This window comes from Passer domesticus, unplaced genomic scaffold, assembly GCF_036417665.1.
Source record: "Passer domesticus isolate bPasDom1 unplaced genomic scaffold, bPasDom1.hap1 HAP1_SCAFFOLD_252, whole genome shotgun sequence".
In the NCBI taxonomy this organism is placed as follows: Eukaryota; Metazoa; Chordata; class Aves; order Passeriformes; family Passeridae; genus Passer; species Passer domesticus.
This window is the reverse complement of record NW_026990031.1, coordinates 28,032-48,903: the sequence shown is the minus strand read 5'-3', so window position 1 is coordinate 48,903 and position 20,872 is coordinate 28,032. Positions and strand designations below refer to the sequence as shown.

General features: G+C 55.9%; 1 protein-coding gene across 3 annotated transcripts; it reads right to left on the bottom strand.

Annotated features, from left to right (window-relative positions):
• Positions 1–277: 277 nt before the first annotated feature.
• LOC135292254 (protein YIF1B-like) lies at positions 278–9,588 on the bottom strand. 3 transcript variants are annotated; one of them, XM_064406470.1, is made up of 7 exons: positions 9,510–9,588; positions 9,192–9,433; positions 6,526–6,630; positions 5,477–5,555; positions 4,769–4,826; positions 2,758–2,818; positions 278–2,033 (listed from the first exon to the last, which is right to left on the bottom strand). In XM_064406470.1, the coding sequence occupies exons 1-7, from the start codon at positions 9,526–9,528 to the stop codon at positions 1,935–1,937; spliced, it is 663 nt and encodes a 220-aa protein (XP_064262540.1). In that variant the 5' UTR covers positions 9,529–9,588; the 3' UTR covers positions 278–1,934. The 3 variants fall into 3 exon arrangements, 2 of the variants coding, with proteins under 2 accessions (XP_064262540.1, XP_064262539.1); XR_010354704.1 differs by lacking the exon at positions 2,758–2,818 and adding an exon at positions 3,119–3,550 and having other exon boundaries at positions 1,948–2,033; XM_064406469.1 differs by lacking the exons at positions 278–2,033; positions 2,758–2,818 and adding an exon at positions 3,692–3,890.
• Between the last annotated feature and the right edge of the window lie 11,284 nt (positions 9,589–20,872).

Genomic DNA, 20,872 nt, shown 5'->3' with positions numbered 1-20,872 from the left:
TTGTAGGATTTTTTGCAGGATTTTTGGTGGCTTTTGAGCGATTCTTGTAGGAATTTTTTGTGGATTTTCTGTGATTTTTGCAGGACTTTTTGCAGGATTTTTGGTGGATTTTGTGTAATTTTGGTAGGAATTTTTGTAGGATTTTTGATGGATTTTGTGCGATTTTTGTAGGATTTTTTGCAGGATTTTTGTGTGTTTTGTATAATTATTGCAGGATTTTTTTGTACATTTTTGGGGATATTTTGTAGGATTTTTTTGTGGATTTTGTATGATTCTCGTAGGATTTTTTGCATGATTTTTGGTGGAATTTGTGTGACTTTTGTAGGAATTTTTGTAGGATTTTTGCTGCATTTTCTGTGATTTTTGCAGGACTTTTTGCAGGATTTTTTGTGGATTTTGAGCGATTCTTGCAGGAATTTTTCTAGGATTTTTTGCAGATTTTGTGTGATTTTTGCAGGATTTTTTGGTAGATTTTTTGGGCTATTTTGTAGGATTTTTTCTAGGATTTTTGGTGGCTTTTGAGCGATTCTTGTAGGAATTTACCTAGAACTTTTTGTGAATTTCCGGTGATTTTTGCAGGACTTTTTGCAGGATTTTTGGTGGATTTTGAGCGATTCTTGCAGGAATTTTTGTAGGATTTTTTGTGGATTTTCTGTGATTTTTGTAGGATTTTTTGTGGGTTTTGTGCTATTCTTAGAGGACTTTTTGTAGGATTTTTTTAATAGGATTTTGTGCGATTCTTGTAGGAATTTTTGGGGGATTTTCTATGATTTTTTGCAGGACTTTTTGTGGATTTTGTGTGATATTTAGAGGATTTTTTGTAGGATTTTTGGTGGATTTTGAGCGATTCTTGTAGGAATTTTTCTAAGATTTTTTTGTGGATTTTCTGTGATTTTTGAAGCATTTTTGGTTGATTTTATGCTATTCTTAGAGGATTTTTTGAAGCATTTTTGGTTGATTTTGTGCTATTTTTAGAGGATTTTTTGTAGGATTTTTGGTGGCTTTGGAGTGATTCCTGTAGGAATTTTTTGTGGATTTTCTGTGATTCTTGCAGGAATTTTTCCAGGATTTTTTGTGCATTTTCTGTGATTTTTGCAGGACTTTTTGCAGGATTTTTGGTGGATTTTGAGTGATTTTTGTAGGAATTTTTCCAGGATTTTTTTGTGAATTTTCTGTGATTTTTGTAGGAATTTTTGTCGATTTTTTTGGGATATTTTATAGGATTTTTTATAGGATTTTCGGTGCATTTGTGTGCAATTTTTCTAGGATTTTTTGGTGGATTTTGTGCGATTCTTGTAGGAATTTTTGCAGGATTTTTGGTGGAATTTTTGTAGCATTTTATAGGAATTTTTGTAGGATTTTTTGTAGCATTTTATAGGATTTTTTGTGGAATTTTCTAGGATTTTAAATAGGATTTTTGGTGCATTTTGTGTGACTTTTGAAGGAATTTTTTGTAGGATTTTTGGTGGATTTTATGTAATTTTGGTAGGAATTTTTGTAGGATTTTTTGTAGCATTTTGTAGGATTTTTTGTAGGATTTTTGGTGGGATTTTCTAGGATTTTAAATAGGATTTTTGGTGCATTTTGTGTGATTTTTGAAGGAATTTTTTGCAGGATTTTTGGTGGATTTTGTGTAATTTTGGTAGGAATTTTTGTAGGATTTTTTGTAGCGTTTTATAGGATTTTTTGTAGGATTTTTGGTGGGATTTTCTAGGATTTTAAATAGGATTTTTGGTGCATTTTGTGTGACTTCTGAAGGAATTTTTTGCAGGATTTTTGGTGGATTTTCTGCGGTTTCACCACAAATTTTACAGAATTTTTGTCGTTTTTCTGCGATTTTTCCAGGAATCTTTTGTCCCTTTCCCGTGACCTTCCCAACAATATTTTTACTCCTCTTCCCACCATTTTTTGGGGTGAAAAGCCCCAATTTTGGCTCACCCCACGTATTTGTAGCCGGCGAAGGCCACGAGGTCGATGGGGGTGAGGTCGGTGCTGACGGTGACCAGGTAAAGGCTCAGCAGGACGCTCAGCACCTCCAGCAGCAGCCAGGCCAGCGCCGAGCTGGCCACCAGCCCCAGGCTGTCCGGGGGAAAATCTGCAATTCCAGACACAAAAAATTAATTCTGGCATGGCCAAAAAAATTTGGTGAAAATCGGGTGAAAAATGGACGAAAAAATGGAGAAAAAAACGGAAAAAAAAACGGAGAAAAAATTGAATTTTTTGTGATTTTTTTGCGATTTTTTTAGGTTTTCTTTTGGTTTTTTTGGAGATTCTTTTGGGTTGTTTTGGGTGGATTTTTTGAGGTTTTTTTAGGTTTTTTAGAGGAATTTTTTGGGATTTTTTGTTGGGGTTTCTTTGGGGGTTTTGGGTGGGTTTGGCTCAGCACCTCCAGCAGCAGCCAGGCCAGCGCCGAGCTGGCCACCAGCCCCAGGCTGTCCGGGGAGAACCTGCAATTCCAGACACAAAAAATTAATTCTGGCATGGCCAAAAAAATTTGGTGAAAATCGGGTGAAAAAATGGACGAAAAATGGAGAAAAAACGGAGAAAAAATGGAGAAAAAATGGAATTTTTTGTGATTTTTTTGTGATTTTTTCCGAATTTTTTTTTTGTTTTTTGGGGATTCTTTTGGGTTGTTTTGGGTGGATTTTTTTGGGTTTTTTTGGGAATTTTTAGGATTTTTTGAGGGTTTTTTTGGGATTTTTTTTGAGGTTTTGTTGGGGTTTTTTTAGTGGGTTTTGGGTGGGTTTGGCTCAGCACCTCCAGCAGCAGCCAGGCCAGCGCCGAGCTGGCCACCAGCCCCAGGCTGGCCGGGGAAAATCTGCAAGGCCAAACACCAAAATTAAACGCTGGGATGGCCGGAAAAATTCTGTGAAAATTTGGTGAAAATCGGGCGAAAAACGGGCGAAAAACGGAGAAAAAACGGAGAAAAAAACGGAGAAAAAATGGGATTTTTTGTGATTTTTTTGCGATTTTTTTAGGTTTTATTTTGGTTTTTTTGGAGATTCTTTTGAGTTGTTTTGGGTGGATTTTTTGAGGTTTTTTTAGGTTTTTTAGAGGAATTTTTTGGGATTTTTTGTTGGGGTTTCTTTGGGGGTTTTGGGTGGGTTTGGCTCTGCACCTCCAGCAGCAGCCAGGCCAGCGCCGAGCTGGCCACCAGCCCCAGGCTGTCCGGGGAAAATCTGCAATGCCAGACACAAAAAATTAATTCTGGGATGGCCAAAAAAATTTGGTGAAAATCGGGTGAAAATCGGATGAAAAATGGACGAAAAATGGAGAAAAAAACGGAAAAAAAACGGAGAAAAAATGGGATTTTTTGTGATTTTTTTGTGATTTTTTCCGAATTTTTTTTTTGTTTTTTGGGGATTCTTTTGGGTTGTTTTGGGTGGATTTTTTTGGGTTTTTTTGGGAATTTTTAGGATTTTTTGAGGGTTTTTTTGGGATTTTTTGTTGGGGTTTCTTTGGGGGTTTTGGGTGGGTTTGGCTCAGCACCTCCAGCAGCAGCCAGGCCAGCGCCGAGCTGGCCACCAGCCCCAGGCTGTCCGGGGAAAATCTGCAAGGCCAAACACCAAAATTAAACGCTGGGATGGCCGGAAAAATTCCTGTGAAAATTTGGTGAAAATCGGGCGAAAAACGGGCGAAAAACGGAGAAAAAACGGAGAAAAAACGGAGAAAAAATGGGATTTTTTGTGATTTTTTTTTGATTTTTTTAGGTTTTCTTTTGGTTTTTTTGGAGATTCTTTTGGGTTGCTTTGGGTGGATTTTTTGGGGTTTTTTTACAGGTTTTTTTGGGAATTTTTGGGATTTTTTGAGGGGTTTTGTGGGGTTTTTTGGGGGGTTTTGGGTCGGTTTGGCTCAGCACCTCCAGCAGCCCCAGGCTGGCCGGGGAAAATCTGCAATTCCAGACACAGAAATTCAATTCTGGGGTGGGGAAAAAAATTTGGAAAAAATTCGGTGAAAATCGGGCGAAAATTGGGTGAAAAATGGAGAAAAAACAGAGAAAAAAATAGAGAAAAAAATGGGATTTTTTGGGATTTTTTGGGGATTTTTTTAGGTTTTATTTTGGTTTTTTCGGGGATTCTTTTGGGATGTTCTGGAGAGATTTTCTGGGGTTTTCTTGGGATTGGTGAAAATCCTGGGAATTTGGTCAGATTTTCCTCAGAGAAAAATCTGGGAATTTTATCCCAAAATTTCAGGGTTTTGGAGTGGGGGATAAAGGGGGGAGGGTTTAGAGGAAAGAATTTGAGGGGGAAAAAAAGGGATTTTTGCGAAAAAAAAAGGATTTTAGGGGGAAAAAAAAGGGATTTTGGGGGGAAAAAAAGGGATTTTGGGGGAAAAAAAGGGATTTTTGGGGGGAAAAAAGGGGATTTGGGGCGGGGGGAAAAGGGATTTTTGGGGGAAAAAAGGAATTTTGGCTGGGGGAAGGGATTTTTGGGGGAAGAAAGGGATTTTTGGCAGAAAAAAAAGGGATTTTTTGGGGGGAAAAGAAGGATTTTTGGGGTAAAAAAAAGGGATTTTTGGGAGAAAAAGAGAATTTTTGGCAGAAAAAGGGGATTTTTTGGGGGCAAAAAGCGATTTTTGGGAAAAAAAAAGGGGATTTTGGGGGGGAAAAAGGAATTTTTGGCAGAAAAACAGGAGATTTTTGGGGAAAAAATGCATTTTTGGCAGAAAAAAAAGGATTTTTCAAGGGAAAAAAGGATTTTTTGGGGAAAAAAAAGGGATTTTGGAGGGAAAAAGGGATTTTTTGGGGGGAAAAAAGGGATTTTTGTACCTGTTTTGGGTGCCCAAAGCGAGCCCAGCCAGGAGGATGTAGGTGAGGAACGCCATGGCTGAGAGAAAGAAATTTGGGAATTTTGGGGTTTTTATGGGGGAATTTTGGAAGTTTTTTTTGGTATTTTTGGGAATTTTGGGAGATTCAAAGGGTTTGGGTGGAAAGTCGGGAGATTTTAGGGAGAATTTTGGGGGATTTGGGGAGAATTTTAGGGATTTTTGAGAAAATTGTGGGGTTTTTGGGGGGGATCCTGAGGATTTTGGGGGTCCCAAGACGGATTTTTGGGGGTCCTGAGTTGGATTTTGGGGGTCCCAGGGCAGTTTTGGGGGGGTCCTGAGCTGCATTTTGGGGTCCCAAGCTGTATTTTGGGGTTTCCCGGGAGGTTTTTGGGGTCATTGGCTGGATTTTGGAGGTTTTTGGGGGTCCAAGGAGGGTTTTTGGGGGTCCTGAGCTGGATTTTGGGGGTCCTGAGTTGGATTTTGGGGGTCCCAGGGGGGTTTTGGGGGTCCCAGGGGAGTTTTTGGGGGTCCCGAGCTGGATTTTGGGGTCAAGGAGGAGTTTTTGGGGGTCTCGAGCTGGATTTTGGAGGGTTTTGGGGGTCCCAGGGGGGTTTTGGGGGTCCCGAGCTGGATTTTGGGGGTCCTGGAGAGGTTTTTGGGGGTCCTGGGTTGGATTTTGGGGGTCCCAGGGGGATTTTGGGGTCCCTACCCGGGATGTAGAGGTCGGGGGCGTTGACATCGAAGCGGGGCGCGACCGGGGTGTCCTGCTGGTACCGGACCTGCCAGTCCTGGGGGGCCGGGGGGGGTCAGGGGACCCCAAAATAGCCCAAAAACCACCCCCAAAAACCCCAAAATAGCCCCAAAACCACCCCAAAATAGCCCCAAACCACCCCAAAATAGCCCCAAACCACCCCCAAAACCCCAAAATAGCCCCAAAATCCCAAAATAGCCCCAAACCACCCCAAAACCCCAAATAGCCCAAAACCAGCCCCAAAACCCCAAAATAGCCCCAAACCACCCCAAAATAGCCCAAACCACCCCCAAAACCCCAAAATAGCCCCAAAACCCCAAAATAGCCCAACCACCCCCAAAACCCCGAAATAGCCCAAAATACCCCCAGAACCCCAAACTCTCCCAAACCACCCCAAGAAAAGCCCAAAAGACCCCAAAACAGCCCAAAAATATCCCAAACCCATCCCAATTTACCCAAATTCCCCCCGAATACCCCAAAGCCTCCCCAAAATTCCATCCAAAGCTTTTCCCAGTCCCTCCAGTAACCCTGAACCCCTTCCCAGTCCCTCCCAGTCCCTCCCAGTCCCTCCCAGTCCCTCCCAGTCCCCCCCCAGTCCCTCCCAGTCCCCCCCCAGTCCATCCCAGTCCATCCCAGTCCCCCCCCAGTCCCTCCAGTCCCCTTCCCAGTCCATCCCAGTGCTCCCAGTCCCCCCAAACCTCTTCCCAGTCCCTCCCAGTCCCTCCCAGTCCCTCCCAGTCCATCCCAGTGCCTCCCAGTGCTCCCAGTCCCCCCCAGTCCCCCCCAGTCCCTCCCAGTCCCCTCCCAGTCCCCCCCCAGTCCCTCCCAGTCCCTCCCAGTCCCCTCCCAGTCCCCCCCCAGTCCCTCCAGTCCCTCCCAGTCCCCTCCCAGTCCCCCCCCAGTCCCTCCCAGTCCCTCCCAGTCCCTCCCAGTCCCCTCCCAGTCCCCTCCCAGTCCCCCCCAGTCCCCCCCAGTCCCCCTCCCAGTGCTCCCAGTTGCCCCAGTACCGCGTGGCCGAAGGGGAAGACGAGCAGCCGCAGTTTCCTGCCCACGTACACCGAGTCCACGGCAAAGTAATACTTGAGGCGGCTCACGGGCACCCAGCGGCCCAGCTGCACCAGTTCCCACCAGTTCAAACCAGTTCCCACCAGTTCCCACCAGTTCCCACCATGTTTTCCTGCGTTTTCCCCACTTTCCCCGCGTTTTTCCTCATTTTTTCCCATTTTTTTCCCATTTTTTCACGTTTTTTCCCTATTTCCCCCCACTTTTTCCAAATTTTTCCCCATTTTTTTCCAAGTTTTCCCCCGTTTTTTCCCGTTTCTCCCCCGTTTCCCCCAAGTTTGTTCTCTTTTTCCCCATTTTCCCCCATTTTTTTCCACTCGGTTTTTCACATTTTCCCCCATTTTTCCCCCATTTTATCCCATTTTTCCCCCATTTTTGCCCCATTTTTCCCGGTTTTTCCCCATTTTCCCCATTTTTTTTGCTGTTTTCCCTCCGTTTTTTCTGATTTTTTCCCATTTTTTTCCTGTTTCCCCCCCTTTTTTCCTCATTTTTCCCCATTTTCCTCTGTGTGCCCCAGGTTTTTCCATGTTATTTCCTATTTTTCCCCCATTCCCCCCCCGTTTTCCCCCAGTTTTTCCCATTATTTCCCATTTTTCCCATTTTCCCCCATTTTTTCCCCGTTTCCCCCCGGTTTCTCCCCATTATTCCCCCCCCGGTTTTTCCCGTTATTTTCCATTTTCCCCCCATTTTTCCCCTATATTTTCCCCGTTATATCTCCCCGTTATTCCTCGTTTTTCCCATTATTTCCTATTTTTCCCGTTATTTCCCCCTGTTATTTTCCATTTTCCCCCCCATTTTTCCCCATTTATTTCCCATTCCCCCCATTTTTCCCCTATTTTTGCCCCATTATTTTCCCCATTTCCCCCCATTTCTCCCCCATTATTCCCCGTTATTTCCCCCATTTTCCCCGTTATTTCCCATTCCCCCCCCATTTTTCCCCATTATTTCCCCCCTGTTTTTTCCCGTTATTTCCCATTTCTCCCCATTATCCCCCCCGTTATCCCCCCCCCGTTACCCCCCCCGTTATCCCCCCCGTTATCCCCCGTTATCCCCCCGTTATCCCCCCCGTTATCTCCCATTTTTCCCGTTATTCCCCTCATTATTTCCCCCCGTTATCCCCCCCGTTATCCCCCCCGTTATCCCCCCCGTTATCCCCCCCGTTATCCCCCCGTTATCCCCCCCCGTTATCCCCCCGTTATCCCCCCCGTTATCCCCCCCGTTATCCCCCGTTACCCCCCCCGTTATCCCCCCCGTTATCCCCCCCGTTATCCCCCCCGTTACCCCCCCGTTATCCCCCCCCGTTATCCCCCCCGTTATCCCCCCCGTTATCCCCCCCGTTATCCCCCCCGTTATCCCCCCGTTATCCCCCCCGTTATCCCCCCCGTTATCCCCCGTTATCCCCCGTTATCCCCCCCGTTACCCCCCCCGTTATCCCCCCGTTATCCCCCGTTATCCCCCGTTATCCCCCGTTATCCCCCGTTATCCCCCGTTATCCCCCCGTTATCCCCCCCGTTATCCCCCGTTATCCCCCCCGTTATCCCCCGTTATCCCCCCCGTTATCCCCCCGTTATCCCCCCCGTTATCCCCCCCGTTATCCCCCGTTATCCCCCCCGTTATCCCCCGTTATCCCCCCGTTATCCCCCCCGTTATCCCCCGTTATCCCCCGTTATCCCCCCCGTTATCCCCCCCGTTATCCCCCGTTATCCCCCCCGTTATCCCCCCGTTACCCCCCCCCGTTATCCCCCCCGTTATCCCCCGTTATCCCCCGTTATCCCCCGTTATCCCCCGTTATCCCCCCCGTTATCCCCCCCGTTATCCCCCGTTATCCCCCCCGTTATCCCCCGTTATCCCCCCCGTTATCCCCCCGTTATCCCCCCCGTTATCCCCCCCGTTATCCCCCGTTATCCCCCCCGTTATCCCCCGTTATCCCCCCGTTATCCCCCCCGTTATCCCCCGTTATCCCCCCGTTATCCCCCCCGTTATCCCCCCCGTTATCCCCCGTTATCCCCCCCGTTATCCCCCGTTATCCCCCCCGTTATCCCCCCGTTATCCCCCCCGTTATCCCCCCCGTTATCCCCCGTTATCCCCCCCGTTATCCCCCGTTATCCCCCGTTATCCCCCCCGTTATCCCCCCGTTATCCCCCCCGTTATCCCCCGTTATCCCCCGTTATCCCCCCCGTTATCCCCCGTTATCCCCCCCGTTATCCCCCGTTATCCCCCGTTATCCCCCGTTATCCCCCGTTATCCCCCCCGTTATCCCCCCCGTTATCCCCCGTTATCCCCCCCGTTATCCCCCGTTATCCCCCCCGTTATCCCCCCGTTATCCCCCCCGTTATCCCCCCCGTTATCCCCCGTTATCCCCCCCGTTATCCCCCGTTATCCCCCCCGTTTATCCCCCGTTATCCCCCCCGTTATCCCCCCCGTTATCCCCCCCGTTATCCCCCCCGTTACCCCCCCCCGTTATCCCCCCCGTTATCCCCCGTTATCCCCCCGTTATCCCCCCCGTTATCCCCCCCGTTATCCCCCGTTATCCCCCCCGTTATCCCCCGTTATCCCCCCCGTTATCCCCCCCGTTATCCCCCGTTATCCCCCGTTATCCCCCGGCGCTCACGTTCCCCTCCACGTGCGAGGCCAGGCTGCTGCCGTAGGCCGCGGCCAGCGAGCTCACGGGCTCGGCCAGGAAGGCCCCGGGCGGCCCGAACGGGGCCGAGGATGAGGAGGACGAGGACACCGCGGAGGCCGCGGGCGGCGGCGGGGCCCCGAACCCGCGGCCCGGCGAGGCCCCGCCGGCGCTCGTGTCCTCGAACAGCGGCCGCGGATCGGCCAGGCGCGCGGGCCCGCGGCGTTTTGGGGCTGGAAATGGAAGGAAAGGTGAATTTTGGGGGGTTTGAAACCCGAATTCCCCCTCACGGCGCCGCCCGGGACTCACGGGGAGCGGCGGGGTCCATGGCGGCGGCGGCGGCGCTTCCGGGTTCGGCGCTACCGGGGGGGGTCACGTGGGGGGAACGGGAGGGTGTGATTGGCGGAGAGGGCGGAAGTTGTGCCCGGAGTTAATATGGCGGCTGTGGCAAGAGTTAAAAGATGGCGGCGGCGTTGTTCTGGTTGTTTCCATGGCAACGGGGTCCCAGCAGGCTCGTGACTGCTCGCAGTGTCCCCAGAGTGTCCCCAGAGGTGTCCCCAACGCTACCGGGGCCGCCAGACCGTCACGGGCTCCGGTAGAGCCCATAACGGCGGCACTTCCTGGTTCGGCAGCCGATAGTCACGTGGGGAAGGCGGGAGGTTGTGATTGGCTGAGAGTGCGGAAGTGGTTGGCAGGAAAGGGAACTCCTGCCCGGAGTTAAGATGGCGGCCGTGCCACGCTGGGGTTGCCATGGTAACGGGGGGCGCGCTTGGGCCTGGTGCCCACCCGGGATGTCCCCAGCACCGGGATGTCCCCAGGGTGTCCCCAGGGTGTCCCCCAGGGCCACAACGTCACGGCCATGGCGATGGTCATGGTGGCCATGGTGTCCCCAAAGTCCTGGCGTCCCCATGGCGTCCCCGTGGTGTCCCTCAGGAACGCCCCCAAAGCCGGGATGTCCCCAGGGATGTCCCCATGATGTCCCCAAAGCCAGGACGTTCCTGGGACGTCCCTGTGATGTCTCCACTGTGTCCCCAGGGATGTCCTCATGACGTCCCCATGGCCATGGTGTCCCCATGGTGCCACCAGGGGTGTCCCCAAACCCGTGATGTCCCCTCTGGTGTCCCCAGGGATGGCTCCGTGGTGTCCCCAAGGCTGTGATGTCCCCACAGCGTCCCCAGGGATGTCCCCAAATACTTGACGTCCATCAGTCCCGGTGTCCGTCCCTGTCCATCCCTGTCCAGTGTCCATCCGTGTCCATCCCTGTCCAGTGTCCATCCGTGTCCATCCCTGTCCATCCCTGTCCATCCCTGTCCAGTGTCCATCCCTGTCCAGTGTCCATCCCTGTCCATCCCTGTCCATCCCTGTCCAGTGTCCATCCCTGTCCAGTGTCCATCCCTGTCCATCCCTGTCCATCCCTGTCCAGTGTCCATCCCTGTCCATCCCTGTCCATCCCTGTCCATCCCTGTCCAGTGTCCATCCCTGTCCATCCCTGTCCATCCCTGTCCATCCCTGTCCAGTGTCCATCCGTGTCCAGTGTCCATCCCTGTCCATCCCTGTCCAGTGTCCATCCCTGTCCATCCCTGTCCATCCCTGTCCAGTGTCCATCCCTGTCCATCCCCGTCCATCCGTGTCCATCCCTGTCCAGTGTCCATCCCTGTCCATCCCCCGTCCATCCCTGTCCATCCCTGTCCAGTGTCCATCCCTGTCCATCCCCCGTCCATCCGTGTCCATCCCTGTCCAGTGTCCATCCCTGTCCATCCCTGTCCAGTGTCCATCCCTGTCCATCCCTGTCCATCCCCGTCCATCCCTGTCCATCCCTGTCCAGTGTCCATCCCTGTCCATCCCTGTCCATCCCCGTCCATCCCTGTCCATCCCTGTCCAGTGTCCATCCCTGTCCAGTGTCCATCCCTGTCCATCCCTGTCCAGTGTCCATCCCTGTCCATCCCTGTCCATCCCCGTCCATCCCTGTCCATCCCTGTCCAGTGTCCATCCCTGTCCATCCCTGTCCAGTGTCCATCCCTGTCCATCCTTGTCCAGTGTCCATCCCTGTCCATCCCTGTCCATCCCTGTCCAGTGTCCATCCCTGTCCAGTGTCCATCCCTGTCCATCCCTGTCCAGTGTCCATCCCTGTCCATCCCTGTCCATCCCCGTCCATCCCTGTCCATCCCTGTCCATCCCTGTCCAGTGTCCATCCCTGTCCAGTGTCCATCCCTGTCCATCCCTGTCCAGTGTCCATCCCTGTCCATCCTTGTCCAGTGTCCATCCCTGTCCATCCCTGTCCATCCCTGTCCAGTGTCCATCCCTGTCCAGTGTCCATCCCTGTCCATCCCTGTCCAGTGTCCATCCCTGTCCATCCCTGTCCATCCCCGTCCATCCCTGTCCATCCCTGTCCAGTGTCCATCCCTGTCCATCCCTGTCCATCCCTGTCCATCCCTGTCCATCCCTGTCCAGTGTCCATCCCTGTCCATCCCTGTCCAGTGTCCATCCGTGTCCAGTGTCCATCCCTGTCCATCCCTGTCCATCCCTGTCCAGTGTCCATCCCTGTCCATCCCTGTCCATCCCTGTCCATCCCCGTCCATCCCTGTCCAGTGTCCATCCCTGTCCATCCCTGTCCATCCCCGTCCATCCCTGTCCAGTGTCCATCCCTGTCCATCCCTGTCCATCCCCGTCCATCCCTGTCCATCCCTGTCCAGTGTCCATCCCTGTCCATCCCTGTCCATCCCCGTCCATCCCTGTCCATCCCTGTCCAGTGTCCATCCCTGTCCATCCCTGTCCAGTGTCCATCCCTGTCCATCCCTGTCCATCCCTGTCCAGTGTCCATCCCTGTCCATCCCTGTCCAGTGTCCATCCGTGTCCAGTGTCCATCCCTGTCCATCCCCGTCCATCCCTGTCCATCCCTGTCCAGTGTCCATCCCTGTCCATCCCTGTCCATCCCTGTCCATCCCTGTCCAGTGTCCATCCCTGTCCATCCCTGTCCATCTGTCCATCTGTCCATTGTCCATCCCTGTCCATCCCTGTCCAGTGTCCATCCCTGTCCATCCCTGTCCAGTGTCCATCCCTGTCCACCATCCCCTGTCCATCCCCGTCCATCCCTGTCCATCCCTGTCCAGTGTCCCATCCCTGTCCATCCCTGTCCAGTGTCCATCCCTTGTCCATCCCTGGTCCATCCCTGTCCAGTGTCCATCCCTGTCCATCCCTGTCCAGTGTCCCATCCGTGTCCAGTGGTCCATCCCTGTCCATCCCTGTCCATCCCCTGTCCAGTGTCCCATCCCTGTCCATCCCTGTCCCATCCCTGTCCATCCTGTCCATCCCGTCCATCCCTGTCCAGTGTCCATCCCTGTCCATCCCTGTCCAGTGTCCATCCCTGTCCATCCCTGTCCATCCCTGTCCAGTGTCATCCCCCCTGTCCATCCCTGTCCATCCCCTGTCCAGTGTCCATCCCTGTCCATCCCTGTCCATCCCCCCCGTCCCATCCCCTGTCCCATCCCTGTCCAGTGTCCCATCCCTGTCCATCCCTGTCCAGTGTCCATCCCTGTCCATCCCTGTCCCATCCCTGTCCAGTGTCCATCCCTGTCCATCCCTGTCCAGCTGTCCATCCGTGTCCAGTGTCCATCCCTGTCCATCCCTGTCCATCCCTGTCCAGTGTCCATCCCTGTCCATCCCTGTCCATCACCTGTCCAGTGTCCATCCCTGTCCATCCCTGTCCAGTGTCCATCCGTGTCAGTGTCCCATCCCCTGTCCATCCCCGTCCATCCCTGTCCATCCTGTCCAGTGTCCATCCCTGTCCATCCCTGTCCATCCCTGTCCATCCCTGTCCAGTGTCCCATCCCTGTCCATCCCCTGTCCCATCTGTCCATCTGTCCATTGTCCATCCCTGTCACATCCCTGTCCAGTGTCCATCCCTGTCCATCCCTGTCCAGTGTCCATCCCTGTCCATCCCTGTCCATCCCTGTCCAGTGTCCATCCCTGTCCATCCCTGTCCATCCCCGTCCATCCCTGTCCATCCCTGTCCAGTGTCCATCCCTGTCCATCCCTGTCCAGTGTCCATCCCTGTCCATCCCTGTCCATCCCTGTCCAGTGTCCATCCCTGTCCATCCCTGTCCAGTGTCCATCCGTGTCCAGTGTCCATCCCTGTCCATCCCTGTCCATCCCTGTCCAGTGTCCATCCCCTGTCCATCCCTGTCCATCCCTGTCCATCCCTGTCCATCCCCGTCCATCCCTGTCCAGTGTCCATCCCTGTCCATCCCTGTCCAGTGTCCATCCCTGTCCATCCCCTGTCCATCCCTGTCCAGTGTCCATCCCTGTCCCATCCCTGTCCATCCCCGTCCATCCCTGTCCATCACCCTGTCCAGTGTCCATCCCTGTCCATCCCTGTCCAGTGTCCATCCCTGTCCATCCCTGTCCATCCCTGTCCAGTGTCCATCCCTGTCCATCCCTGTCCAGTGTCCATCCGTGTCCAGTGTCCATCCCTGTCCATCCCTGTCCATCACCTGTCCAGTGTCCATCCCTGTCCATCCCTGTCCATCCCTGTCCAGTGTCCATCCCTGTCCATCCCTGTCCATCCCTGTCCAGTGTCCATCCCTGTCCAGTGTCCATCCCTGTCCATCCCTGTCCAGTGTCCATCCGTGTCCAGTGTCCATCCCTGTCCATCCCCGTCCATCCCCTGTCCATCCCTGTCCAGTGTCCATCCCTGTCCATCCCTGTCCATCCCTGTCCATCCCTGTCCAGTGTCCATCCCTGTCCATCCCTGTCCAGTGTCCATCCCCTGTCCATCCCTGTCCATCCCTGTCCAGTGTCCATCCCTGTCCATCTCCTGTCCAGTGTCCATCCCTGTCCATCCCTGTCCATCCCCGTCCATCCCTGTCCATCCCTGTCCAGTGTCCATCCCTGTCCATCCCTGTCCAGTGTCCATCCCCTGTCCATCCCTGTCCATCCCTGTCCAGTGTCCATCCGTGTCCAGTGTCCATCCCCTGTCCATCCCTGTCCATCTCCCTGTCCAGTGTCCATCCCTGTCCATCCCTGTCCATCCCTGTCCATCCCTGTCCATCCCCGTCCATCCCTGTCCATCCCTGTCCCAGTGTCCATCCCCTGTCTCATCCCTGTCCCAGTGTCCATCCCTGTCCATCCCTGTCCATCCCTGTCCCAGTGTCCATCCGTGTCCAGTGTCCATCCCTGTCCATCCCTGTCCATCCCTGTCCAGTGTCCCATCCCTGTCCCATCCCTGTCCATCCCCGTCCATCCCCTGTCCATCCCTGTCCAGTGTCCATCCCTGTCCATCCCTGTCCATCCCCGTCCATCCCTTTCCATCCCTGTCCAGTGTCCATCCCTGTCCATCCCTGGTCCAGTGTCCATCCCTGTCCATCCCCTGTCCCATCCCTGTCCAGTGTCCATCCCTGTCCATCCCTGTCCAGTGTCCATCCGTGTCCAGTGTCCATCCCTGTCCATCCCCGTCCATCCCTGTCCATCCCTGTCCAGTGTCCATCCCTGTCCATCCCTGTCCATCCCTGTCCATCCCTGTCCAGTGTCCATCCCTGTCCATCCCTGTCCATCTGTCCATCTGTCCATTGTCCATCCCTGTCCGTCCGTGTCCGGCCGTTCCGGCCCCGGGGCGGCTCCGGCCTCGGGACGCTCCCGTGGGAGCCTCGTGATGGCCCCATGACCCCGGGGGGAGGGGAGGGCACCCGGGCACCCCAGTACCGACCAGTTAACCCAGTACGGGCCAGTTAACCCAGTTAACCCAGTGCAGACCAGTTAACCCAGTACCAACCAGTTAACCCAGTTAACCCAGTACAGACCAGTTAACCCCAGTACCAACCAGTTAACCCAGTTAACCCAGTGCAGACCAGTTAACCCAGTACCAACCAGTTAACCCAGTTAACCCAGTGCAGACCAGTTAACCCCAGTACCAACCAGTTAACCCAGTTAACCCAGTACAGACCAGTACACACCAGTTCACCCAGTCAACCCAGTATGGATAGCCCCACTTAATCCAGTACCAACCCTCCCAGTTATCCCAGTACCAACCCTCCCAGTTATCCCAGTATCACCCTCCCAGTTATCCCAGTATCAGCTGTCCCAGTGTCCCTTACTGGTCATCCCAGCCCCCCCACCCAGTCCCCCCCAGTCCCTCCCAGTCCCCCCCAGTTCTCCCAGTCCCCCCCCAGTTCCCCCCAGTCCCTCCCAGTCCCTCCCAGTCCCTCCCAGTCTCTCCCAGTTCCCCCCAGTTCCGAGGTTGCGGCTGGGGGTGGGGGAGGGGAAAAAGACCCCCGGCCCCGCCCCCCACCCCGCAGCCACAGCCAGTGGAGGGCACTGGGATGGACTGGGATGGACTGGGAGGGACTGGGAGGGAACTGGGAGGAACTGGGAGGGGCTGGGGGGGACTGGGATGAGCAGAGGCGGCTGCGGGCGGGGGTCGGAGCGGGGCCGGCACCGGTGAGGGGCGGGCGGGGGGTCCTGGGGGTCCCGAGGGTCTTTGAGGGGGTCCCGGGGGTCTTTTGGGGGTCCCGGGGGTCTTTGAGGGGGTCCCGAGGGTCTTTTGGGGGTCCCGGGGTTATTTTGAGGAGATCCCGGGGGTCTCCGAGAGGTCCCAGGGGGTCTTTTGGGGGGTCCCGGGGGTCTTTGAGAGAATCCCGGGGGTCTTTGGAGGTCCCGGTGTGGGTGGGGGGGCCATGGGGCGGGGGGCGCTGTTTTTGGGGGTCGCCTACGCGGGGTTGGTTTTTCTGGGGGTCCTGGGGGCTGTGGGTGCTCGAGGGGACCCCCGCGACCCCCGGGACCCCCGGGACCACCGGGACCCCCGACGGCGGCGAGTGGGACGTGCCCAGCGCCCTCCTGTTCATCGTCACCCCTGCTGACCACCGTGGGTGAGACCCCCCGCGACCCCCCAGGACCCCCCCGAGACCCTTCCATTCACCCCAAAACCCCAGGACCCCCAAGACCCCCATAATCCCAAGACCACCCTGCACCCCAAGACCCCCCCCAAGCTCTCCAGGACCCCCCAAGACCCCCGTGATACCCCAGGACCCCCATGATCCTCAAGACCCTCGCCCCCCCCCCAGTTCCCCAAAATCCCCCAGGACCCCCCAAGACCCCCGGGATCTCCATGATCCCAAGGGACCCCCAGGACCCCCAAGAATCCCGGAACCCTCCAACCACCCCAAGACCCCCATGAGCCCCCAGACCCCCGAGTCCCCCAGGATCCCCAAGACCCCCCCAGAACCCCCCAAAATCCCAGAAGCACAAAGACCCCCAAGATCCCCATGACCCTCAGGATCCCCAGGACCCCCAAGATCTACCAGGACCCCCCCCAAGTCCTCAAGACCCCCAAGACTCTCAAGATCCCCAGAACCCCCCAAAATCCCCACGGAGACCCTCAAGACCCCAAAGAACCCCAAACCCCCCAAGATTCCCATCCACTCCCAAGACCCCCAGGACAACCCAAAATCTCCAAGACCCCCAGGGACCCCCAAGACCCCCCAAAAACCCCCCAAGACCCCCCAGGAGCCCCAAGACTCCCGGAACCCCCCAGAATCCCCAAGACCCCCAGGACCCTCCAAAATCCCCAAGACCTCCAGGACCTTCATCCGCCCCAAGACCCCCAGGACTGCCAAGACCCCCAGGACACCCCCAAATCCCCAGGACCCCCAGGAGCTCCAAAACCCCCCAAGACCCCAAAGAACTCCAAAACCCCCAAGACTTCCATCCACCCCAAAACCCCCAGCACCCCCCAAAACCCCCAAGACCCCCAGGGACCCCCAAGACCCCCAGGACCCTTCAAAATCCCCAGGACCCACAGGGCCCCCCCAAAACCCCCCAAGACCCCCAGGACACCCCCAAAATCCCCAAGACCCCCAAGACCCTCATCCACCCCAAGACCCCCAAGGCCCCAGGACACCCCAAAATCCCCAGGAGCCCCCAGACCCCCCAAGACCCCCCAGAACCCCCAGAATCCCCAAGACCCCCAGGACCCTCATCCACCCCAAGACACCCAGGTCTCCCAAAACCCCCTAAGACCCCTATAACCCTCAAGACCCCCAAGACTCCCCACCCACCCCAAGATCCCCAAGACCCCCAAGACCCCCAAGACCCTCCAGGACCCCCAAGACCCCCAAAACCCCCAAGACCCCCAAGACCCCCAAAAACCCCCAACACCCCCAAAACCCCCAAGACCCCCCAACCACCCCCAACACCCCCAACCGCCCCAAGACCCCCAAGTCCCCAAGACCCCCAAGACCCCCCAACCACCCCAAGACCCCCAACAGCCCTCAAGACCCCAAGGCCCCCCAACCACCCCAAGACCCCCAAGACCCTCAAGACCCCCAAGGCCCCCCAAAAACCCCAAGACCCCCCATAACCCTCAAGACCCCCAGGACCCTCATCCACCCCCAAGCCCCCAGGTCTCCCCAAAAACGCCCCAAGACCCTCAAGACCCCCAAGACCCCCAAGGCCCCCAACCATCCCAAGACCCTCAAGACCTCCAAGACCCAAGACCCCCCAAGACCCTCAAGACCCCCAAGACCCCCCAAGACCCCAAGACCCTCAAGACCCCCAAGACCCCCATAACCCTCAAGACCCCCCCAACCACCCCCAAGACCCCCAAAAACCCCCAAGACCCCCAAAACCCCCCAACCCACCCCAGACCCCCCCAAACCCCCCCATACTGAGTCGGGGGGTCCCCCCCACGACCCTCCGCTGTCCCCCCCAAGGTTACGGCTCGGCGACGCCGCTCTCCTCCGCCGGCAAAGCCTTCTGCGCCGCCTACGCGGCCGTGGGGCGTCCCCGGCCACCATGTTCCTCCTGGCGGCCACCGCGCGTCACCTGGCCGTTGCCGCTGGCCCGGCGGCCCCGTGGCTACCTGCAGGCTCGCTGGGGCTGCAGCCGGCGCGGCGCCGCCCGCGCCCACCTCCTGGCACTGCTGGCCGCCACCCTGGTGCTGCTGGTGCTCCTCCCCGGCCTGCCGCCTTCTGCCTGCTGGAGGCCACCTGGAGCTACCTGGACGCCGTCTACTTCTGCGTCATCTCGCTCTGCACCGTCGGCTTACGGCGACCTGGTGCCGGGCCCGGCAGGCGCGGCAGCCCTTGAGGGCAGCTCTACCAAGTGGCGGTGGCCGGTGAGTGGGGGGGTTGGAAGGGCGGGTCTTGGGTTGGAAGGGGTTGAGGGGTTGGGTTGGGTTCGTGGGGTTTTGGTGGGGTTTGGGAACGTTGGGTTGGGTTGGGTTTTGTTGGGTTTGGGGATGGGTTTTGGATGGGTTGGGATGGGGTTTTGGGTTTTGGGTGGGTTTTGGTTGAGTTTTGTTGGGGTTTAGAGGGGTTGGGTTGGGTTTTGTTGGGTTTGGGATGGGTTGGGTTGGGTTTGGTTGGGTTTGGGATGGGTTGGGATGGGGTTTTGGGTTTTGGATGGGGTTTGGTTGAGTTTTGTTGGGTTTGGGATGGGTTGGGTTGGGTTTGGTTGGGTTTGGAATGGGTTGGGATGGGGTTTTGGGTTTTGGGTGGGTTTTGGTTGAGTTTTGTTGGGGTTTAGAGGGGTTGGGTTGGGTTTTGTTGGGTTTGGGATGGGTTGGGTTGGGGTTTTGGGATTTGGATGGGGTTTGGGAACGTTTGGTTGGGTTTTGTGGTTTGGATGGGTTTTGGTTGAGTTTAGTTGGGTTTGGGATGGGTTGGGTTGGGCTTTTGAAATTTTTTTGGGTTCTGGTCGCGTTGAGTTGGGTTTTGTGGGGTTCTGGTTGGGTTGAGTTGGGTTTATTGAGTCTTGTTAGGTTTTGGTTTGTTGGGTTGAGTTCCAGTGGGTTGAGGTTTGATGGTTCATTGGGTCCCGTTGGATTCCTTTGGGTCCTGTTGGGTTCCATTGGGTCCCATTGGGTTCCTTTGGGTTCTGTTTGGCTCCTTTGGGTCCCGTTGGGTTCCTTTGGGTTCCTTTGGGTCCCGTTGGGTTCCTTTGGGTTCCTTTGGGTTCCGTTTGGCTCCTTTGGGTCCCGTTGGGTTCCATTGGGTTCCATTGTCTCCTGTCGGGTTCCCTTGGGTTCCGTTGGGTTCTGTTGGGTTCCCACTGTGTCCCATCATGTCCCGTTGGGTCCCATTGAGTTCCTTTTGTGTTCCGTTGAGTTCCTTTGGGTTCTGTTGGGTCCCATTGGGTTCCTTTGGGTCCCATTGGGTTCTGTTGGGTTCCCACTGGGTCCTGTTGGGTTCCTTTGGGTTCCGTTGGCTTTTGTTTGGTTCCATTGGGTTCCGTTGGGTTCCACTGCGTCCTGTTGGGCTCCTTTGGGTCCCATTGGCTCCTGTTGGGCTCCTTTGGGTCCCATTGAGTTCCTTTGGGTTCCCTTGAGTTCTGTTGGGCTTCATCGTGTCCCGTTGGGTTCCATCATGTCCCGTTGGGTCCCATTGAGTTCATTTGTGTTCCGTTGAGTTCCTTTGGGTTCTGTTGGGTCCCGTTGGGTTCCATTGGGTTCCTTTGGGTCCCATTGGGTTCTGTTGGGTTCTGTTGGGTTCCCACGGTGTCCCATCGTGTCCCGTCCACGTCCCCACCACCGCGCCGCGCCGCTGACCTCCGTGCCCCACAGCGTACCTGCTGCTGGGGGTCACGGGCGTCCTGCTGCTGGCCCAGACCTTGCGCCACGTGGCCGAGCTCCACGGCGTCCCCCGGCGCCGCGCCGGCACCGGACGGCGACGCCGACGGCGAGGAAGGGGCCGGCTTGTTGGAGGGGGACGAGGGACGGGGCCAAAGCAGCCCAGGGGGGGGCGCGACAGCGGGTAGCGACGGTGGTGGGGGGCACTGGGGATACTGGGGGACACTGGGAGGGGGACGCTGGGGACACTGGGAGGGGGACACGCCACAATAAAGGGTCCCCAAAGGGGGTTGGGTTGTCAGCGGCTTCGGTCTGTGGGTTGGGGGGAGCCCAGTACTGGGGGGGTTCCAATTTGGGGGGGGGGGTCCCAGTACTGGGGGACCCCAGTTCCATGTGGGGGGGTCCCAGTACTGGGGGGGGGGGTGTCCAATTTTGGGGTGTCCCAGTACTGGGGGGGGGGGGTTCAATTTGGGGGGGGGTCCCAGTACTGGGGGGGTTCCAATTTTGGGGGGGGGGTCCCAGTACTGGGGGGGGGGGTTCCAATTTGGGGGGGTCCCAGTACTGGGGGGGGGGGGGGTCCCAGTACTGGAGGGGGGTTCCAATTTGGGGGGTCCCAGTACTGGGGGGGGTTCCAATTTTGGTGGGGGGGGGTCCCAGTACTGGAGGGGGGGGTTCCAATTTGGGGGGTCCCCAGTACTGGGGGGGTTCCAATTTTGGGGGGATCCCAGTTCTGGGGGGGATTCCCAGTAGTGGGAAGGTCCCAATTCCATGGGGGGCGGGTCCCAATTTTGGGGGGTCTCAGTTCTGGGGGACCCCCAGTTCCATGTGGGGGGGTCCCAGTTCTGGGGAGTTTCCCAATTTGGTGGGGGGGGGGGTCCCAGTTCCGGGGGGATTCCCAGTACTGGGGGGCCCCAGTTCCATGGGGGGGGGGTCCCAGTTCCGGGGGGATTCCCAGTACTGGGGGACCCCAGTTCCATGGGGGGGGGGTCCCAGTTCTGGGTGGGGGGGGGGTATCCCAATTTTGGGAGGGGGTCCCAATTCCATGGAAGATTCCAATTTCGGGAGGGGGGGGGGGGAATCCCAGTTCTGGGGTGATCCCAGTGACAGAATGATC

Excerpts from the sequence above, each read along its gene's own strand:
- LOC135292254 (XM_064406469.1), bottom strand. Across the intron at positions 5,556-6,525 it reads TCTTCCCCTTCGGCCACGCG|GACTGGCAGGTCCGGTACCA; the intron begins GTACTGGGGCAA and ends CCGGCCCCCCAG. Across the intron at positions 3,891-4,768 it reads GCTTTGGGCACCCAAAACAG|ATTTTCCCCGGCCAGCCTGG; the intron begins GTACAAAAATCC and ends CTGGAATTGCAG.